We start from the raw sequence: 23,281 nt of genomic DNA on the forward strand, positions 1-23,281 counted from the left end.
GGGCGGGGTGAGGTTGGTATAACAATGTTGCTTGGGGGTGTGGGAAAAATCCACACCCCTGAACAAGGTAGCTCTACCGATATAGGTCTGTAGTGTAGACCTGGCCTGATTATGCCCAGAGCCCTCTGCCATCACTTAATCACGTCACCCTTATACATCAGATTATGAGAGTCCGATTAGCTTATCTGCACTTGTGAAACCACCCTGACTTCCCCATAGTTTGCCGCGACTGAAGGGCCTTTGAATCCTCTTTAAGGAGCAACAGGGTTTGTGGAAGCTTATGCCTGTGCAATTTTTACTCTTCCATGTAAGTAGGATTGGGACTGGGAATCTGATTCCGGCCGGACGGTATCTGTGTCCCCGAGCACTGATTGCACCCAGGGCCATATCTGATTCTTTTTTAAAAAAAATGCCACTAGAAAATTGTGGAAATCCCCCCAAACTGTGCCCAGATTTGTCAGAGAGGAAAGAATGTTCAAGAGTCCTTCAAGTACTAAGCAGTAGCACCCTCCATGCCTTCTGGCATCCTTGAACACGGACATGTTTGGGTCTCCCAGGCTTGGCGGGTGGGGGCATAGGCAAAGCTAGCGAACAAGTTAGTGTAACTGTGTCGTGGTCCTCTATTGGCTGGTCCACTAAAGGATAGCAACCTGTTACTGCTACCAGCTGATGGTCACTCTTTGTGCTCAAGCGGGTAGAGATCTGTGCTGTGGTGCTGACAGGCCCAGGTCCAAACTCTACCTCCAGCTCAGGTAAGAGAGTAATCCCATTAATGCTGCTCAAGTCAGCATTTTGCAATGCCATATTGATGGTTGCCTGGAGCTGGACTTGTGCTTGAAGGAGTCTGTAGGAGCCTGTGTCTGCCATCCCGCTGCCTGTAGGCCTGCAAGAGGAAGTAAAAGCCAAGCTGAGCTCTGGGATCTGCTGCAACCTAACAGCAAATCTGCAGGATTGGTCTGTGTCTCCCGCTGCTCACTCCTGAGGTTCTTGAGGGGAATATCTAGGACGAAATTTAAGAAAAGCTTCCTCGAATCAAATGCATCTTCCATTCACTGTGCTATCCCAGAAACAGTCATTGACAGGGGGCCGTGGACCCCTTCTGCAAACTGGACAGGAGTTGGTCTCCCTGGGCAGAGACAATGGACTCAATTGTGGCAGGTTAGTAACAGGAGCTGTAACATCTTTGGTGAAGGTGCAGCAACTGCTATCACCAATGGACAAGTATCCCTGCAGATCCGTGCCTAGTGGGACAGGAGCGACAGCCCCTTGACCCAATGGCACATCTTCTCCCTTGCAGAGAGTAGGGCTGCTAATACCAGGATCCCAACATATACTGCCACAGAGAAGGAGGGAGAATATAAAGGAAATAGACGTCATGTGTCCTCTCCCCTCTTTTGCATGCCTGTTGGGGGAAGGAGCAGGCATAATGGCATAATCTTATCCAACGCATCATACAAACAGTTTTGTAAGACTTTTCACTATTCTCCCAGTAGCGACATTTCTTTTATTTCCAGTGTTCACGACGGCAAGAAGCTATTTTGCTAACTCCTGGTTTTATCTTCCATGCTCTTTTATTCCCGGCTTCATCTTTCTTGTTCATATTTCCAGGCATTTCTCTGCTTTAGCCACCAGGTGCCATCAGTAGCCACTTCTATGCCCGTGCTACATATATTTGAGAATAGAGAGATCCGTGCAAAAAGCCCCTATGTTATGGCAGTGAAAAAAGCTAGCCAGTTAAGATCACAAAAGTCAGAACATGGAACATTAAGGTTCAGACACAGCAGGGGTAATTTGGCTGAACTGCACACAGCCTGCATGTTTTACGGTTCATGAGTTTTGTTGTGGTTGTTAATTATTTAATATCTTTAATAACCACAGCACCCCCAAGGGGCCCAGGCAGACCACAGCCCCATTGTCCTAGGTGCTATGCAAACATGCAGCAGAAGGTGTGGTTGCTGCCCCTTGGAGCTTACAATACGGTTGGAGTTTACAATAAGATTTGATGCAACAAGTGGGTGTAAGAGCAGTCAGACCACAGAGCAGCTATGCATGCATTAGAATCATAGAAGGTTAGGGTTGGAAGGGACCTCAGGAGGTCATCTAGTCCAACCCCCTGCTTGAAGCAGGACCAATCCCCAATTTCTGCCCCAGATCCCTAAATGGCCCCCTCAAGGATTGAACTCACAGCCCTGGGTTTTAGCAGGCCAATGCTCAAACCATTGAGCTATCCCTCCTTCTGATGGTTCTGAGAGAATTCAGTTTACCTAGCTGGCCCTCTCTCTGGCCATTATCAGGTGGCTGTCATGGTAGGCGGTCAGTAGGCATCATGGTAAAGGCAGGCCTTGAGGGAGGGATCTGAGAAAGGCGATGGTGGTGAATTTACAGAATAGTTTGAGGAGGGACTCATGCATGAAGTGGTGGCAAGGAAAGAGCCTGGAGAAACTTGTAGGAGAGGCAGAGGATCAGGTTGTCAAGGATGGACCTCTCTGGGGGAGCACTGAAGAGGCAGGTATTTTCAAAATGAGACGTGTCCGTGTGTGGTGTTAGCAGGTATTTTTCTACATGCCCCACGTAATGCGCCAAGATTCAGGTCCTCAGAGAACAGCTTAGGCCCTGTGTTGACCATTTAGAAAGCAGAGGACATCAATCAAAGCTCTTCCCCCCCCAGTTAGTGGCATGGGATTTGTTGCTGTCTAGCAACATGGGTGGCAGTCAGCCGACTCTCGTTAGCCTGGACGGAAATAAGAACAGTGAGGATGCCAGCTGGTAAGAGTCCACAAGAAAGACACAGGAGGATAAATATGACTTGAAGGAGCGGCAGTGCACACAAACCAAATGACGGAGACAGGACAATGAGACAAATATAGAAACCTGGGAAGAGTGTGGGACGATGGCTGGGCCTTGCTGGACATGGGGAACTATTGACTGATTGCATCATTGGCTGCCTGTCATACTGCATAGTTTTGTTTGCTGACTTGCCTTCGGTCCATAACAAATTGACCCATTTGCTTTACTTTGTGTGGTGTTTAATGTTCATTTGCAAAAATATACTCCATCTGGGTTCATTATGGTAAATTAATATTAGTGTTTCAATAAGGCTGCTATCAGTCCTCATTTTACACTAAATCTTTCCTACAGGTTTTTCCCCCTCCCCTCCATGACTAATAGATATCATTTCAACAGTTTGACTAACTGCCGTGTTATAGAAAAGGCAGTAATTTATACTGATGTAATGGCTGTGATAAAAATCATTTGTGTGCTGATTTTATAAATTAGGTAGGAAATGTGAGTGCCTCTGAAAAATGAAGTGCTACCACATGAATTCCAGTGTTGTTAATGCTTCATACCTTTCTGCTTCATTAAACCAATTTCACGGGGAGATGAGTTAGAGGAGGAAGCTGTGCTGCTTAAGAGATGCAACAATGGTTTATTGAAAGAAATGGGGCTGAGATTAAATTAAGTGCTACTTGAGAAATATGGAAATACAAAAATATTCAAGCTTCTAGATGGTGAATTCAAAAATATGATAAGTTAGCTCTTTCATACTCAAAGAACTGTCATCTCATAATTGCATAGACTGAATTCACAGGCTACTAATTAATATTGAAGAGTTTCTTGAGCCACTCTTATAAATGAGTCAGAGAGCCCCAGAACTAATTTATAACTATTTCCATTTGGAAATCATGACAACGTAAAACTGCCGCTTTAGGTGTATTCCTGTCTTTGGCTCTGGATCCCTTTTTAAATGACTCCTGTCACGTGTGAAATCCATGAAATAATAAATAAATACAAACAATGCCAAATGGATTTAAATGGGGAAGGAAAAAACAACATAAGGAATAGATTCTGAGGCAGCCATGTCTGATAAAACCGTTTTAATTTAGATAGTGACATAGAGCTGTCTAAAATAACCCGGGCAACTTTTCCTGTCAACTTTCTGCTCTGAATTAACATGATTTCAGTTCATTTTTGGTTACATTTTACATGGCAATATTTCCCGGCTGTCTCTATAAGGTTGTTTTGGAAAGCTAAGGGTTGGTTGGTTTGTTTGTTTGTTTTTCAAAGCCAGTACATCTGCATCCACGGCAGGATGGGTACGATCCGGGAAACCGAGAGACTAATCCATTTTTACCACCTCCATAAAATAGCTGTTACTTTTTCTTTTTTTCTCCTCTCCCTTGAGGACGAGAAGTTTTCACTCTCAAACGACTAAACCCTATTTGTTCCGTGGATGGTGGAACATGTAAATACAAAGGGAGTCATTCATTAAATAAGAGGCTTATGCATACACAAGTTTTAAAAAATGCATAGTTTCAAAGTGCAACTGAGAGGCTGCCATTTTACCCCTTATTCACAATGAGAACTCTGTGTACAAGTGACCCAAGTACTGGGATTTGGTCCAGCTCTCAGATTAGCACAGAAAACACGTACAGACGTGGACTCTCCCCTTCCCCCTCCCGCTGATGATAATAGGAGCTCATGAATGTGCTCATCTAGGATGTGTGTGGGATCTTAATGGCAGAGGAAAATGCCCTGTTACCTTCAACTTGGAGAGACCACAGTTCTCTAGATGCATGATGAGGGCATCCCATAGCATTAGCACTATTCCATCACTAGTGCTCACTATCCCATTTTAAACAACTCACACTGTGAAACAGAGCTGTCTACCCTAGGGGCCAGATCCTGCCCAGGGCTCTCAATTCCCAGTGAGAGGCAGTCGGAGCAGAGGGTGGTCAGCTTGTCACCAGAGCAGTCCTAGCAGCAAGGATGTGATGTTACAATAGCTCACTCTACTGCTGGCAAGGATGTGTCCTATGAAGCGCTGGGCACCGTCCACTCCCACTGGATAGCTTGAACAGGAGTTGGTACCTTTTGGGGTTGGGCCTGTAGGATGTAACTGTTTGTGGGGCTACCTCATTGACGTGATAGATCATGTGAGTTTCTATTTATAATGCTGCTCCTAACAAAAATACAATGAACGACATTAATGTGAAGAGTGGTGCCAGTTGAAACATGGAACATCCGTCCCGTGGGAAAGGCCAAGATTTCAAAACGTTTGTTTTGTCCCCAATTGTCCCGATTCTGAAACTATTTTGTTTTGACCTTTTATAGAAATGAAACGCTCTGTGTAGCTGGAAAGCGTGTCTCTCTCACCAACAGAAGTTGGTCCAATAAAAGACATCACCTCACCCGCCTTGTCTCTCTCATATGGCTGTTTTTAAACAAGCGCAGCGCGTATAGTTTATACAGCACCTCACGGCGCCAAGGTATCTGTGCACGGCCGCCGATGATCTCTGCAGTCAGCACAGCTCAGGAATGTTCTGCCCTCACTTGCTGAGCACCGCTGAGTATCAACGGTAGTTGAGAGCACTTTGCATGTCCCGGGAGGAGTTCAACTCCTTGTCAGATGGGGCCCATATGGAGGACTTTGATCTTTCTCTCTTTGACCACATGCTTTTTTGCCTCCGTTCTGGTTGCTTCTCGTTCTTCTCCCATCCTGAGGCTTTGGTTACTTTCCTCATCTCCGGTGCTCCCTCTACCAACTTGTACTGTCCCCAAAGTGTAACTTGCTCTGAACAATTGTCAAGTTCCCTCTGCTCCATCGGTGAGCAAAGCAGCAGAAGGAAGTTGCTGGTATATTATTATATGCCAGCTCCTTCGAACTCTGATTATAAATTGCAGAAGAAAGTTCACATGCTGAAAAATAAAGAGGAATAACTTCAAAGGTATAGCAATGAGCAATCATTGACGCACACAGCAAAGCAAGATTCTAAAACAAGGTAAATATTTCCATGAGTATGAATTGTATATTTTGCCTTTACAGGGCTAGATCCTGCTCTTATTTATACCGGCATCGAGTCTAAGTGACTTCCCTGGGGTTATTGTGGATTGACATCAAAGTGAGAGAGAAAAATCTGTTCAACAATATGCAACAGATTTTAAAAAGTCACAAGGTTTATCATTCTTTTAAGTCACGAGCTAATCAGTAGGTAGAATCAGGAAGAAAATTTCCCTTCCCCCCTCTCTCTATCGTTAATCAAATTGCAATTTGGGTGTTTCTAGGGAGGATCCCTTCCTCGGAAGCATCAGGTAGATGTTAGAGGCTGGAAACAAGACTCAATGGCCCAATGTCTTTTGGCATCACAATTCATAGGTTTCCAAATCTTCAAAATATTTGCTTTGTAAGTGGTCTGTAGTTAACTCAGACTAGAAATATTTTGGGGCTGACTCTGGTTAGTTAATCCACGTCCATCTGAGAGACTTAATGCTGTTTGGGAGCTCAGTTTAGACACGGAGGTTTGTAACTATAAAGGAACGTGGGCAAAGCTAGGGCTCGGGACAGTTTTAGGATAAGTATTTCCTGTCTCCCTAAGGCTAAAAGATGAGTCAGCAGGGGGAAAATCCATGATAAGCAGGAATGTTATTCTTGAAAAGAAAGGCCAGGCTTGGAAGGCACAAACCCATTTGGAGCAATAGGGCTAAGTTATGTACAATCTTTAAGGCTACGTCGACACTATGAGCTAGAGGTGTGATTCCCCTGCTTGTATATGCATACTCACGCGAGCTCGCCTCCCTGTGACCCCACCCCTTCCCCTGAGACCCCGCCTCCTGCTCGCTTATCTCCGCCCTCTCCCCCTGTCACTCGCCCTTACAGCCAATTAAAATTGGGAGGGGGCCATGGCCTACTGGCGCCCCCGTTCTGCTGCCCCTGACTCACACTAGCTCAAGGAGAACAACCATGAGTCTGTGTCTACAAGCAGGAGAATCACCCCTTAGTTCATAGTGTAGACGAAGCAAAAGAGAAAGAAAGTGCGTTAAACTGCATCACTAGCCAGGCTCAACTGCTAACTCTGAAGTGAGAGGAAAATGTGTCTTTGAGCATCTTTGAATCAGTCAGGCGCAGTGGACAGGCAGGGCAGATGACTGGAACTCAGCAGACCAATGGCAGAGCCAGGAATACTATGGGACCGTGGGCTTCTCTGAGCCTCTCTTCCCTTCCTGCTCTCAAACGATCTTGTCTGTTTAGTCTGTAAGCTCTTCGGGGCAGGCGCTATCTCTTCTCCAGGGGTAGTCCGGCCCCTAGCCCAAAGGGGCCTCGGTCTCAGCTGAAACCAATAATACTAAAAGGGGCTAGATAACAGAATGCCCAGGATTCCTCACAGAAACAATAAGGACCTACAACTGCCCTCAGATGTGTGGGGGGGGGTTCCCAGGGAAATCAATAGGAGGGTCAAAGCGGTTGTCTTTTAATTGGAGAAACTCCATGGGAATTCTTCAATGTCCTGTTGGAGCGGCAAGAAAACCAGAGTGTGGCTCTTGTGACAGAAGGTTGCTGTTGCGAGGTGTCTGACATGGCCAGGAGCCAGGCAGCGGGGCAACACTGGAACAGATTTTGCCACTGGAGAACATATCAAAACTGACGGCGTGCCTTGCCAAAGCATTGACCTCCTCGCAGCCCACCTCTCCAAGAGCTTTGCAAACTTCACCGCAAACTTGAATTCCAGCTCATAAGGTAGAGAGACGCATTACCACCAACTCCAAGTAATGGGCACCGTGTTGTTAGACCAAGGTATGCAGTGTGACTTAGCCCCACTTCCCCTTTGTTCTGCGGGGAAGCAAGATGTGGTAGCTGTATACCTGGGGCAGCTTTATTTCCCTCTCTGCACTGCCTCAGTTGCACTGGCTGATTGCATTGTGGGGTGCAGCCCTGGCTCCCCCCACCTCCTGCCCAACTGCATGGGAGAGGGAATAGCAACCCCCATAGACTGAGTTCAGACCAGTAAAGTGAGTAGCTTGTCCCGAGGATGAAGGGGAAGTGTTATGCCTCCATATTGCCCTGAACAAGGTACCTAAGCCAGATAACCACTGCGCTGCATAATTGTAGTGATTTCACATCCTCCCCACACCCACACAGCATAAGCACCGTGTGGAGAGCATTCGCAGCAAAAAGGGAGCGGTTTGCTTTCCATGGGGAACAGTGAGTTTGTGGGCTGTTCAGGCCATGGGAATGCTTGATACAATGAAAGGCTTTAGTGTTTGGTCAGTAAGTGATTCACACCTCTTACCAAACTCTTAAATATCGTAAATCCTGGGAGTAAAAAACAAGGGATGGCATAGTTGTGAGGGTGCTCCTTCTGCCCTGGCAGAAATGATGTTAATGAAGCTGGACATTCAGAGTCTTATACTAAAGTTCACTTTTTATTCACTCGCTGAGTAATTTTGAGCTCAGCTAAAGCAATGAGACACTAAATGGAAATCATGATCTATATTTAGCCTTTATAATGTGTCTTTTTTTCAAAACCAAACTGATCTGTTGGATTTTCCTGTAAGAACTGTGATGTGTGTAACTAGGTGTAGCTTACTTAACTAGCAATGTCAGTGGTAACATTTAAAATGCAGTGATTAAAAATCCTCTTATAACTCTCATCAAAGTGAAGTTGTGTTGTTGTTGGGGGGGGCCTTAGACTGTGGGGGGGTTGTTTGGTTTGCGGGGGGGGGGCAGAGTTTGATTACTTCTTTGCATTAACCTGAAGGTTCAAACTTTCAAAAGCAGCTTCTTAAATTGTGCATACACAAACTGTACACACAAGTTTTGCTTGGACATTTTTCACAGCCAGTTTGTATGTGTATGTGCATAAAAAACCAGACTTCTTAATTCAAACTGCATTTGCTCGCACTAATCAGGTACCTAATTTGAACACATGAAAGGAGCATGCGTAGTAAGTACATTTCAGTTTCTGTGCAAAGGCCAGTTTAGCCAGCTCTATACCACTCCCTTCCAAGTCCCTTGTCGCAATGGAGCACTGCTGCTATACAGCAATCCACGGAGATTGGGGTTCCTTGCGCTGAGCCTGCTCCAAGTTGCACTGACTGGAAGCTGAACTAGCCTCTGAATTGGGGAGCCACATTTGTCCCCCCAATACTTCAGTGGCACCAAGCAGAGCTCAGCCACAGCTGAGGCCTGAACCCCAAATTTCCAACACAAAAGATCAAACAACGTTAGGCAGGTCACTAAATGCCTCATGTCTCAGCTTCTGCATCTGTAAACTTGGAATAGGCCTTCCCTCCCAGGGATGTTCTGAGTTTTAATGAGTATTTGTGAAATGCCTGGAGATCCTGGAGTGGAGGAGGCAGCAGGAGTGCAAAGTCATCATCGTCTTTCTCCTCCTCCTCCTTCGCCACTTCCCTATTAGGAGTTGGCAACTTTTATAAAGTTCTTCCAAACCTCATGATTGTACGCCTGGCTATCATGCAAATTGGTCTCTCTAAAGTGCACCGGTCCATGTACTGAGTCTTTGGCCTCCCCCTTGGATTTCTTCAATGATCGTTGCACAGGCCATCCTACCATTACAATGCTCAGGTCTCCTCTGGTTATGTCCATACTAGCCTAGCCTAGCCTTCCTCAGTTGTCCTCAGTTGGGGCACCAGGGATTGGGCTCCTCACAACAATCTCATTTCATTTCCTGTCATGGAGTGTCCTACCATTTAACCACCTCAATATCTTCATTTCTGCGGTGAAAAGCACACTGATTTCTTTTCTTGTGGCTGGCCAAATCTCCATTCTGTACATTCAGATGAGTCGAATTACAGTATCATACACATTATCTTTTTATATTAATTGGTATCTTTTTATCACAGAGAACTGGGGTCAGCTCCCACCTTTGCACCAACTAGCTTTGGTACAATGCTGGGCATCATTCAGCAGGGATGCAAAGCTGAAATATGAACAGATACTTTATAAAAATATGTTAAGCAGATAAAACCCCAGAAAAGAGAGAAAACAAAGATAGGAAAGAGACTATGGTCCCTCTTCAATGCCCACTGAAGGCAATAGTCAGACTTCAGTGGCCACTGGATTGAGCTCTCTTTTATTGTCATTATATTTATTTATATTACAGTAGAACGTAGAAGCCTCAATCAAGAGTGGGGCCCTTGGCAGAAAATGAAACAAAAATTGCACCCTATAAAACTGGGTATAAAATGGAGAGCTAAAGCTGAGAAGCAAATCAGGAAATGAAAAGTTAAGGTTGAAAGTTCAACAGTTAAGTGCGGTAGGTGGTTTTTACTCATGAGTGCAGGACTGGGCCCAGAGAGCTAAATAGGCCAATACTGCGAAAAGCAGACTCTAAAGTTCAGGGCCTGATCCTGTGGGGAGACCCTTCATGGAGTTGCACGTGTATCTGGCCTTCAGGGTGACAATTTGTTTACAGTTTTTTTTTTTAAAACCAGGTTTCCCCCCTCCCTAAAAGTGGTAAAAAAATAAAACCAAAGTACTCCAATGCCCCAAGGGAATAGTAGTTTTTATATCTTTATTCTCCTGTTCCTCTTCTGGCAGGGGTAAGATACCTTACTTGAATCTCATGTGGTGTATGTCTTTAACACTGCTAAATATCTTGTTTGACGTATTATACATTCTAGCATGAAAAGCAAATAATAATTAAAAAATGGCTTTCAAAAATCACTGATTTGGCTTTTCCTCCCTCCTTGCTAATGGGGGAGGGGAGGGGAAGAGAAGTTTTGAATTAAATTTTAATATCAAAACCATTGATTGATTTTAAAATTGCACATTTCCCTTCTAGCCCAGACCTTCTAAACCAAGTTTTAGCCCAGGGAATTCTTATCAGATAGGCCCTCATAAATAAGGGTTTATGATGGAATTGGTGACACACTCTAGCATCAGAAAAGTGATGCTTTCTGATGGTAGTGTGTGTCACCAGTTCCATCATAAGCATTAACATCCAATACATCCAAACATCAACATTTTAGCCAAGAAAGAAAAAAAAAAAACCCAACAAATTGTATTGTTTTGCCCCTTTTTTTCTAAAAGGAAAAGAAAAATAATAATATATTACTGCATGGTAGCATGATTCCAATGCAAATGCCAAAGACTGGTGGCTTATTAATAGGCCTGGCCTGTAGCAAGCCTCCCTTCCCCGCTTCAGTTTGAAATTGATTATTTTAATACAGAATTCCTGAATGAAAGAGGTTCTTGGCCTTTTCCTGTGCTGTTGAATAATGTATGTGGGAGAAAGCAAATAGAAGCAGAGGGTCTCAGCTGCTGGAACAATGGGCAGTGCACAGAGCTAAGGGGGCACATTAGTTTATCATTGCCTTGTCAATCCTCATAGCCTGGGAATCGTGGGATAGCCTGGAAAGAAGCAGCTGCTGAACGTGTGGTAAACTGACCAGGGCACTTTAGAGAGACGACTACATTTACACATCTGAAAACAAGATATTGATTTTCCTACAAAGCTGGAGAGAAATATTCCCCCTTTAAAATACATCGAAACCACGGGTCATTTACAAAATCACAACTCTTTCTGGCTCTTCCGAGGGACCCAAGGCTTGACGGCGTTTAAAATCTAAAACTAGAACCTACATCAACTTTGCTTGGCCTATATTAACTGCCTGTGTTTCCTCCAGCTGCTTTCAGTGAGGCATCGAAAATAAAATGCAACACCAACAAAACTGCATTTTTAAACATTTTTTTTTAAAAATCTAGTTTTCTGCCCCAAACTGTAGAAATGACGATAAATACATTTTAAAAATAGAGCAACGTTAAAGTTATTTAAAGCCACAGGCACGCTCTTTCTTTGGGCCAAATTTGCCGTAAGTTACACCTGTTCAGCATTGGTGCTTTTGCAAGCACTCTCCATTTTAAACTAACGAAAGGGGTCTTGACTGTTACAATGCAAGTTTCTATTTATTCCTTAGACAGAGATTTTCTTCACAGCTACAAAAGAAAAGGGGAAAATCTAAGGCTATGTCTACACTACCGCTTTTGTAAAAAACCCACCCCTCTGAGCGACATAAGTTACACCGGAAGAAGCACCAGTGTAGACAGTGCAATGTCGGCGGGAGAGCTTCTTCCACCAACACAGCTACAGCCGCTCGTGGAGATGTTTTTTTCATGCCGACAGGAGAATTCTTTCCCGTCGGCATAGAGTGGCTACACGAGCAACCGTATAGCAGCGCAGGTGTGTCAATACCGTGCAGACATGCCCTAAATCAATGACTTGATGTCAGCAGACAAGAAACTGAACTGTAACGAGAAAAGTGTTGAATCGTTTTAATAGTGGGGAGGTTTGTTTGTTTTTTTCTGGGTAAGAACAGTAGAATCATATCCACGTGGTCCGACCATGTTGCCCATGTGAAGTTCCCGTAAGGACTATGCATCTCTACTTGGACAGAAGGTTCCACCCATGTAGGTCTGATTGCCAGACTGGGCTCTTGGCAAGGTAGGCTGTTTAGTTTCTTTGGCAAAGCAAAAGTTAATGTTAGTTGCTTCTCTTTATCCAACTGCTGACATAAATCATATGAACAGAGAGGCTCTCAGTAGGTATTCCTCTGCTCCGTGAGACACTTTTTTGGTTTTGTCATTCAAGAGACAGGTGCCTCCAACACTTGCGAATGAGTACAGGGCTTACCACCATGAGTAATCCCCTTGTAGTCAGTGGGCCATCTCACAATTAGAAGCGTGTGCATAGTAGTATTTGTAGGATCTGGACCATGTGGGATTTGCATTAATGATGTCGGGAGAATATAAGGACAATAACCAACTGTGCGTGCCCCTCTGAAAAATAGACTCCCAAGGTAGAGAAGTTATTTTCTCAAGGGCATTTTCAAACTAATAATGGAATTTCTTTGTGGTGGGATGCAGGAATCTCTGCCTCTAACTGTCTTTAGGTCTACTATTGTGATGAGAAACCTGTATTGCCTGGAATAGGCTAGAAAGACCATCCAATGGCTTCATAAAATATTAAGGAGTCCGGTGGCACCTCAAAGACAAACAGATTTATTTGAGCATAAGCTTTTGTGGGTAAAAGCCCCACTTAGAATTCGGCTCTCAAAACTTCATAATCGTTAACATCACCTAAAAAGGAATTTGTAGCTTTTCCCTGGAAATTCAGAGGCTTCACAGAATGCAGTAACATAAGCTCTTGTGATTTGCTGACAGTCTCGTACCATTCTCTGGACTCCGGTTAAAACTGGTCACCGCTAACAACTTCCTTATTAATAACCGCATCTGTGGAAATGTGAGGTGGAGCACTTAAAACGTGTGGTTAGAAAGTCATGACTAAGCTGCAAAAAGAAAACAACTTAGAATGACATCAGCCAAAATGGAAGTTTCTAACTTTACTGGAACTACACATATTGTTGGCTTCAGAGGAATGACACAAAAGAATTAAATACCCTATCTTGCATTCCTTTCCCATTAACTCCAGTGAAAGTTTTGCTAAGGGGAGCCAGATCAGATCCTATTGGATTCTGTCATGAAGTACAGGAAAGACAGCTGTTTTTCCTCACATTCTCACACTGAAATATTCTTGTGAGTTTTGAGTGATCCTCATCCATTTGAATTGATCACTCATGGCATAGAATCATAGAATATCAGGGTTGGAAGGGACCTCAGGAGGTCATCTAGTCCAACCCCCTGCTCAAAGCAGGACTGATCCCCAATTAAATCATCCCAGCCATAGCATGAATGGTCATGATGCAAAATGAAGTCAAATGTTACCCTTATTAGGTATCTTCTTCCCTAGAATGAACAAATTCAAACTGGATTTGTAAGCAAAGGAGGCATTAGTGTAGTAACAGCATCCACTTTAAGACTGTCTGCAGTCTTTAGACTCATTGAAATGTATGAGCTCGAGAATCATATGGACTCCAGAGGCACAGTACACCATGCTTTTAGCTGACTCAGAGAGTGATCACAAGTAGTGATCATAAAGTGCTGCTGCGCATTATGCCATCCTCCTCCTCCTCAAATCCAAACCGAGATCAACAGGTGAAAGAAAATGAATATGTTCCTGGAACACACCAAGGTGCAGACAAGGACTGGTGAGTCAGTATCCACTATAGAAGCAAGAGGGGCTGCAGATCCGGCCAAGGCTGTTCCCAGATGCTGGGAAGCAGGAATATCTAGGAGTCACAGTGCCTGATTGTGCTATTGTCTAAGTCAGTGGTTTTCAACCTCTTTTTATTTGTGGACCCCTAAAAAAATTTTGAATGAAGAGGCAGACCGTTTTGGAAATTTTAGACATAGTCTACAGAACCCCAGAGCTCCACAGATCACAGGTTTAAAACCACTGGTCTAGATCAATGGGAGTTTGGCCATGAGTTTCAACAAAAGCAGCAGTGGTCCCTTATGTAAGAAGAATTTAAAGAGGTATTATTTTATAGACAGAGTGCTGAATAAGAAGGTATCAAGTATCAGGGGGTAGCTGTGTTAGTCTGTATCCACAAAAACAACAAGGAGTCTGGTGGCACCTTAAAGGCTAACAGATTTATTTGGGCATAAGCTTTTGCGGGTAAAAACCCACTTCTTCGGGTGCATGGAGTGAAAATTACAGATACAGGCACAAATACATGAAGAGCAGGGAGTTATCTTACAATGCTTTCCGTGCATCTGAAGAAGTGGGGTTTTTACCCACGAAAGCTTATGCCCAAATAAATCTGTTAGTCTTTAAGGTGCCACTGGATTCCTCATTGTTTTTCTCAATAAGAAGGGGAGGTCTCCACTCATGATATTGAGTCAAGTAGATTTAATATATCTAAGCAAAACTTGTCAAATATATTTTATAGGTTTTTTTTAGTTAAATAGCTAATAAGTGTATGTGAAGACATGTGTATATAATCATATTACTTATCTCTTATATAGCACTTTCCATCAGCAGGTCTCAGTGTTTTCCAAAGGAGCTCAGTATCATTCTCATTATGCATGTGTATCTATGTAAAAATGATAGTTGTCCTCAAACTGTTCCAGACAGAAAGGGAAGTATATTTTTTAGGTCTAATACTATTATGCAAGGATGAAACTATGAAAATTTGTCCTATGGCTACAATACAGAGCCTATGCTAGCATAGGTAAGCCGGCATAAGCCCCGCGTAGACACAGCCTACACTAAAAGAAGGAGTTTTTCTGCCAGTGTAGGAATGCCACCTACCTGCACAATGTTAGCTATGCCAACAGAAATGTACTTGAGATGATATAGCTGTGACTATACTGGTGTTTTTGTTGGCATAGGAATGTCAGCTGGGGTGTGGTTTTTCCACATGAGAGTATACGTTTTAACTGTAGACCAAGCCTCAGTCTTCACTGATTTCTGTATAAACTGAAACATTTCTGTGTAATTCTATAGCTGATAGGAAAGGCCTTTTAAATTAAATCATTTTAAGATTTGGCAAAATTATCATCTCCCTTTGTTGCCTCTCGTATACATGTATGAACTTGAAACGTTTTAAATGTTGTTGGCAGTACAGACTGGAAAAGCTCTGTTTTAGTGCACATCCTTCACCCTCTAATAAAACGTCAGGAAAATGTCCCAAATGATGGGCCAGGGAGGTAGAGGAGGAAATTAAGCCAGTGTGGCAATCGGATGCAGTAGGCCAAAATAATGCTGTGAATATGACTTTGATTTAACGTAATCTCATCAGAAGAGGAGCTTCTCAAACAATAATATTATTGTTTTCTTATTTAGGGAAATCTAATTATATCAAGCTGACTTCTGAAAACCCCAAGAAGGCAATGCATGTTTCTGGAGGATTATTGCACATTCAGAAAGATTAGTATTGAAATTCCTATGTGTCTGGGTGCCCAGGAGTATCATGAAACCACATAGAAAAGCCCATCTTGCAGAGTGGTGAAACTTTCCCTTCTCTTGTTGGCTTCAATGGATTCTCCTTCTCTTCCAAAGCCACCTGGGCTATTTTTATTTATTAGCATGTGTCAAATGCTTTGCAAAAAATTGAAGAACAAACACTAGAGTTTACAGCCGATCCTGCAAGCTGGTATATCATGTGCCTATGCAGATCTTCATTGAAGCCAAAGGGTGCAGGGATCTGTTTGCAGACCAGAGCCTAATTTCAGGCATTATGCAATGAGAGAGAGTAACAGACAATAGGAAGGACAAGGGTTGCAACACTAGGATTACACTGTTACTCAGTGTCATGTGCATAATAGAATGGTTACCTAAAGGTTTTGTCTGCTTCCCTTTTCCTCCTTTCTCTTTCTTATAAAATTAGATTACTTCTTGTTAAGTAGTGGGCACATCTTTCTATTGATCACTCCCGGGCCCAGAAGATGAAGGTGTCTGTGTGGCAAATAGATATTTTAGTTCTCCTTTGCTAGCTGGGGAGATGGCAGTTGGGTCTTGGAGGATTTGCCCAAGAAAAATAGTATTGTCCATGTCCACTGGCACTAATTATAATGAGAATCTTCCTCTGTAAGAGGCTCATTGTTGAGCCATTCACTTGCTGTATGACCTCAAGCAAATCATTTGACCTCCTTCCACCTCAGTGAACCAGCCCAGGGTAAAATGCAGAACCTCCCTGCAAACCAGATGCTGTGTATGAGCAGAGATTTCTGGGGAAATGCCATCTTCAGTTCCAGACTGAGAGCAGACTTTTTAACCTCTTCTCATAGCTGGATGAGGAAATGTTGGGGAGGAATTCCAAGAGCAATTGGTAGGAGGTGGCTTAAATCTTGGGGCCAAATCCTTGATTGTGGCTCTGTCTCCTGAGGGCCACTCTAATGGTGCAAAAGGTAGTAGAGTGCTTTCTCGTGTGGCAGCTGGGGAGTAGCATACAATGAGCAGAGCTTGATCTATGCCAACTGCTCCCCTCAAGCAAAGAGGCATTCTTGGGTGGGCCAGCGTGGGCAGAAGCATTGTGGCCAGGTTACAGGTCTGACTTATAAAATATCAGCTACTTTCCTTTATTCAGTGCTGCCTTAGCTTCTTTCTTTCATGCAACAGTGAAAACTGGCCTTGTAGTAAAGCATAAGTACAGCAGTGACTTCCTCTTTTTCTTTCAAGCTGAGGATGTGTGCCCGGGCAAAACTGGAACCCTTCCAGTAAACACCATGAAGTCCACTGAGGGCTGCACAGATGGACACGAGGACAAAGGCAGCATTTCAGAGGTGGATGGGTTCTCTCACATTGACAGGCCCTGAAAAGGTAGAATGGGGCATCAGTGACGTTTATTGTTTCATTGTCTGCTCCAGTTTTCAAGAGCTAATGATGGCTAGAGCTGGGCCAAAGTGTAAAAAGTCAGATGCAGATTTTGAACACCTGTGAGTTTGGCAGTGTTCAGAAGCAACCTCTGGGTTCAGCCCATTAGAGACACTTTGAAGAACTGGGTTTCTCTGCCCAATCTCTCCCTCCCCCCAGGTTCAGGAAGGTTTGGAGCTCAGAGTTCAGGTTCGATTCCATCTTTAACTACTATTCTGTCTTGGATACTGCAGTGAGTTTGTATAGCAGAAATTATTAGTGTAGAGGAAAGCACATATCCATTTACAGGAGCTTTATGCCAGGTGCTGTGCAACCACAAACAGAGGGCTCGATCCTGCAGGGTGCTGAGCTCTTGGGCCCTGACCTAGCAAAGCACCGTTGACTTCAGTGGGACCGCTCATGTACTTAAAGTTAAGCATGTACTCAAGTGCTTTGGTGGATCAGAGCCAGAGTTCAGCCCCTGGCAGACTTGAGTCCCAAAGTATTATCATTGCTGTGAAGAGCTAACAGTGTGGAAACTCAGCACATTCAGGGTATGTCTACACTACAAAATTAGGTCGATTTTATAGAGGTTGATTTTTAGAAATCGATTTTATACAGTCGATTGTGTATGTCCCCACTAAGCACATTAAGTCAGCGGAATGCGTCCTCACTACCATGGCTAGCATGGACTTACGGAGTGGTGCACTGTGGGTAGCTATCCCACAGTTCTCGCAGTCTCCGTTGCCCATTGGAACTCTGGGTTAAGCTCCCAATGCCTGATGGGGCAAAAACATTGTTGCTGGTGGTTTTGGGTACGTGTCGTCAGTCAACCCCTCCCTCCATGAAAGTGAGGGCAGACAATCATTTCGCGCCTTTTTTCTGTGCAGACGCCATACCACGGCAAGCATGGAGCCCGCTCAGCTCAGCTCACCATCATCGCTGCTGTTGTGTCCTGGGTGCTGCTGTCAGCAGACGGTGCAGTAGGACTGCTAACCATCGTCATCCGCTGCAACTCTGCTCTCCTGCTCTTGTAAATGAACTCAGTCTCAATAGCAAATTTCTCCATGTTGGCGTCATCCACCGCTTCCGCTGCAACTCTGCTATCCTGCTCTCCTGGTGCCATGAATCCACCTCGCAGGTCCTCTCGTCGTTCTGTATAAATATCTATTCTCATGGCATCCGTCGTCATCCACCGCTTCCGCTGCAACTCTGCTCTCCTGCAGACCCCATACCACGGCAAGCATGGAGCCCGCTCAGCTCACCGCTGCTGTTGTGAGCATTGTAAACACCTTGCGCATTATCCTGCAGTATGTGCAGAATCTGCAAAAGCAGGCGAGGAGGCGACAGCGGCGCAGTGACGAGAGTGATGAGGACATGGACACAGGCTTCTCTCAAAGCACGGGCCCTGGCAATTTGGACATCATAGTGGTAATGGGGCAGGTTCCTGCCATTGAACACCAATTCTGGGCCTGGGAAACAAGCACAGACTGGTGGGACCGCATAGTGTTGCAGGTCTGGGATGATTCCCAGTAGCTGCGAAACTTTCACATGCATAAGAGCACTTTCATGGAACTTTGTGACTTGCTTTCCTGTGCCCTGAAGGCAAGAATACCAAGATGAGAGCAGCCCTCACAGTTGAGAAGCGAGTGGCTATAGCCCTCTGGAAGCTTGCAACACTGTCGGGAATCAATTTGGAGTGGGTAAATCTACTGTGAGGGCTGCTGTGATCCAAGTAGCCAACGCAATCACTGAGCTGCTGATATCAAGGGTAGTGACTCTGGGGAATGTGCAGGTCCTGGTGGATGGCTTTGCTGCAATGGGGTTCCCTAATTGTAGTGGGGCAATAGTCGGAATGCATATCCCTATCTTGGGACCGGAGCACCTTGGCAGCCAGTAGTATGTTAACGACAAGGGGTACTTTTCAATGGTGCTGCAAGCACTGGTAGATCACAAGGGACATTTCACTGACATCAACGTGGGATGGCCAGGAAAGGTGCATGACGCTCGCATCTTCAGGAACTCTGGTCTGTTTGAACAGCTGCAGGAAGGAACTTACTTCCCAGTCCAGAAAATTACCTTTGGGGATGTAGGAATGCCTATAGTTATCCTTGGGGACCCAGCCTACCCCTTAATGCCATTGCTCATGAAGCCATACACAGGCACCCTGAACAGTAGTAAGGAGCAGTTCAACTATAGGCTGAGCAAGTGCAGAATGGTGGTAGAATGTGCATTTGGACGTTTAAAAGTGCGCTGGTGCAGTTTACTGATTAGGTTAGACCTCAGCAAAACCAATATTCCAATTGTTATTGCTGCTTGCTGTGTGCTCCACAATATCTGTGAGAGTAAGGGGGAGACATTTACGGTGGGGTGGCAGGTTAAGGCAAATCGCCTGGCAGCCAATTACACACAGCCAGACACCAGGGCGATTAGAAGAGCACAGCTGGGCACCCTGCACATCAGTGAAGCTTTGAAAACCAGTTTCATGACTGGCCAGGCTACAGTGTGACAGTTCTGTTTGTTTCTCCTTGATGAAAACCCACCCCCTTGGTTGGCTCTACTTCCCTGTAAGCCACCGACCTCCCCCCTTCGATCACCGCTTTCAGAGGCAATAAAGGCATTATTGTTTCAAAATCATGCATTCTTTATTAATTCATCACTCAAATAGGGGGAAAACTCTCAAGGTAGCCCAAGAGGGGTGGGCGAGTAGGGAAGCACTGGCTGGGGTGGTGGATGAGGGGAGGAGGGAAGGACAAGGCCACACTACAGTTCAAAACTTATTGAATGCCAGCCTTCTGTTGCTTGGGCAATCCTCTGGGGTAGAGTGGCTGGGTACCCATAGCCTCCCCGCTCGTGTTCTTGGGCTTCTCGGTGAGGAGGATATGGAACTTGGGGAGGAGGGCAGGTGGTTATACAAGGGCTGCAGCAGCAGTCTGTGCTCCTGCTGCCTTTTCTGCAGCTCCACCAGACGCCTGAGCATGTCAGTTTGCTCCCCCATTAGCCTCAGCATTGCATCCTGCCTCCTCTCATCGTGCTCCTCCCTCCTCTCTTCGCATTCATTTAACGCTTTCCTGGACTCTGCCATTGTTTGCCTCCACGCATTCTGCTGAGCTCTTTCAGTGTGGGAGGACTGCATGTGCTCTGAGATCATGTCATCGCAAGTGCGTTTTTTTCGCCTTCTAATCTGCGCTAGCCTCTGGGACAGAGATGATGGGGGAACATAGAAACATTTGCAGCTGTGGGAGGAAAAATGGGAGAATACTGTTTAACAAGATACATTTTTAGAGAACAAAGGGAAGACTATTTCACACTGAATCAAGCGATTCACATTACATAGCACATGTGCTTTTGGTACAGGGTCGCATTATGCCTCTTATAGTGAGTGTCTGCCAGTTTGGTCTGAGAGATCACACACGTTCGGCTGTGCAACAGAATTCGGCTTGCAGGCAGCCATGGTAAGGCAAAGGGTTTTGGCTTCTTCAACCTTCATAACATGTGGGAATGGTTTCAAACAGCAGCACCCTCCTTTCCCATACCAAGCAAAGCCTGTTGAGTTGGCCATTTAAAAGGAGGGGCTGAGGTTTTAGGGTGAATGTGCAGCACAACCCAACCCCCCCCCCCCACACACACACCCAATTCTCTGGGATGATTGCTTCACCACCCACCACCCCCACCACAGGGCTAGTATCAGGGAAGTTCTCTGTCAGCCAAACGCGAACAGCCCAGCATGAACAGGCACCTCTGAATGTCTCTTTGGCGTGGTAAAGTGTCTTGGCATGGAGGATGGAATAAGGCTGCCCTCCCCAGAAACCTTCTGCAATGGCTTTTAGAGTACCTCCAGGAGAGCTTCATGGAGATGTCCCTGGAGGATTTCCTCTCCATCCCCAGACACGTTAACAGATTTTTCCAGTAGCTGTACTGGCCGCGAATGCATCCCAAGTCTTCAGGGCAAATTACTCATTAAACACACTTGCTTTTAAACCCTGTATTATATTTATGAAGGTACACTCACCAGAGGTGCCTTCTCTGGCTTCATGGTCTGGGAGCCTGCCTTGGGAGGGTTGGGAGGGTGTTGACTCCAGGGTGATGAAGAGTTCCTGGCTGCTGGGGAGAAGGGATTCACCGCTTGCCTGCTGTGCGCTATCCTCCTCATCTTCCTCCTCCACAAAATCCTCATCCCTGTTGCGTGAGACTCTCCCCTTGCAGGTGTCCATGGACAGTGGTGGGGTAGTGGTAGGGGCCCCGCCTAGAATTGCATGCAGCTCATCATAGAAGTGGCAGGTATGGGGCTCTGACCCAGAGCGAATGTTTGCCTCATTTGTTTTTTGATAGGCTTGCCTGAGCTCCTTAATTTCCACGTGGAACTGCCGTGCGTCCCTGTTGTAGCCTCTGTCCATCATGCCCTTGGAGATTTTGGCAAATATATTAGGATTTCTTCTTTTTGATCGTAGTTCTGCCTGCACGAATTCTTCTCCCCATGCAGTGATCAGCTCTAGTACCTCCCGTTCCGTCCATGCTGGAGCTCTTTTGCAATTCTGGGACTGCATGGTCACCTGTACTGATGAGCTCTGCATGGTCACCTGTGCTGATCAGCTCGCCATGCTGGCCAAACAGGAAATGAAATTCAAAAGTTCCCGGGGCTTTTCCTGTCTACCTGGCCAGTGCATCTGAGTTGAAAGCACTGTCCAAAGCAGTCACAATGGAGCACTCTGGGATAGCTCTCGGAGGCCAATACTGTCTAATTGCATCCACACTACCCCAAATTTGACCCAGCGAGGTCGATTTTAGCGCTAAACCACTCACTGGGGAGGAGTACAGAAATCGATTTTAAGAGCCCCTTAAGTCAACAAAACAGGCTTGGTCTTGTGGATGGGTGCAGGGTTAAATTGACCTAACACTGCTAAATTCGACCTAAACTTGTAGTGCAGACCAGGGCTCAGATGGGTTGGGTTTTCTGTCCCCTCTGCAGGGAAAAAAACCTGCATGTGGAAAAATCTGTCCTGGAATTTGATGAGCTCAAACTCCCTGAGGAATTCAAGCTGGTGGAGGCTTTGTTAACACAGAATGTAACTGAATTGGAGGCTTATTCTTATTATTTATTACTTATATTACAGTAGCAGTTGAGCTGGGGGCTCCTTTGTGTTAGGGGCTGCACAGACACCTAGTAAGAAAGATATGGTCCCTGCCCCAGAGCGCTGACAGTAGGACCACCTACCATGGCAGGCCTGTGCACAGCAGGAAGTAATTGCAGGATCCAGGCCTTGTGGAACCAGGCAACTTTGCATTCCTGGCACCAAGACAATAAAATTATAAGTCGTAGTGAGTAGAAATTGGTTTGTAGCAAACTCTTTCATTTGTAATTTCCTGTGCTGGTTCCCAAAGCTCTTTGGAGGTGAAGGGAAAGAAGCAGATGATATGTTGGATTGATTTAAGGAACGAATGTCCATGGCGGTGGAGGTACTACTTATAAAGAACTATGAAGGCCTCATACCTGCCTACTCCTCCCACAGAAGGTGGGTGGGAACTGGGCAGAGCCTTGACTCCACTTCCCCTATTCACTGGCCAGTACAGGGCTGTCCTAATTTGCTGCTGGCACAGCCCCAATAAATTACTGCCCTTCCCTCCCCACTTCCCCTCACATACCAGAGCAAATACTATCTAGCAGGATGGGCTCTTAGTCCATGATGAGGGCTCCTAGTTGCTCCCACCATAGAAACAATAAATAATGACAATGATCATATCTAGGAAGCAGGGAAGGGAATTGTACCTGCCTGGGGCTAATCCTAGGGTAGTGCAATTCCTGCAGCACCCTTTGCTCAGGGCTTTTCCTGGAGGCACAATCTAGCCCTTGGTTCGCTAACCAGTCATAGAATTTCCTGCTCTGCAGTTTCATTCCTTTTAGTTTTTAATTGATGTTTCCATTTCCCCAGTTTGCAAAGCATAACACGAAGTTAAACACCAGTCTCCCTTGGCCTTCCAACAACAGTAACTTGCTGCTGTGCTCTGTATCCTGGCTCTGTAACAAGGCTATATTACGAGAAAAATATCAATATTAAAGTCATTTTCTCCCTGCATTTCCTTTTGTGCATGTGTGGCATGGGGAGGAACTGGGGCAGTAATACCTGCATTTTTCATTCAGAGTAAATGTTCTTTAAATTACATGTTCTGCAGAGCAGGTAAATATGTTTCATGCTCCCCTAAAGCATTCTATTAAAATTATATAAACCTGATAAGCATTTGGCCATTTCAAGATTGTTATAATATCTATAATTGTCATCCATAAAAGTCAT

General features: G+C 45.1%; 1 protein-coding gene across 1 annotated transcript; it reads right to left on the reverse strand.

The window, feature by feature from the left end:
• Positions 1–486: 486 nt before the first annotated feature.
• Positions 487–21,565, reverse strand: LOC141993241 (uncharacterized). Its single transcript, XM_074962670.1, is given in 4 exon segments — positions 487–883; positions 19,907–20,213; positions 20,216–20,227; positions 21,004–21,565. Coding segments are annotated over 4 exon segments (1,278 nt in total).
• Positions 21,566–23,281: the final 1,716 nt, after the last annotated feature.

Source organism: Natator depressus, chromosome 9 (genome assembly GCF_965152275.1).
Source record: "Natator depressus isolate rNatDep1 chromosome 9, rNatDep2.hap1, whole genome shotgun sequence".
NCBI classification, from domain to species: domain Eukaryota; kingdom Metazoa; phylum Chordata; order Testudines; family Cheloniidae; genus Natator; species Natator depressus.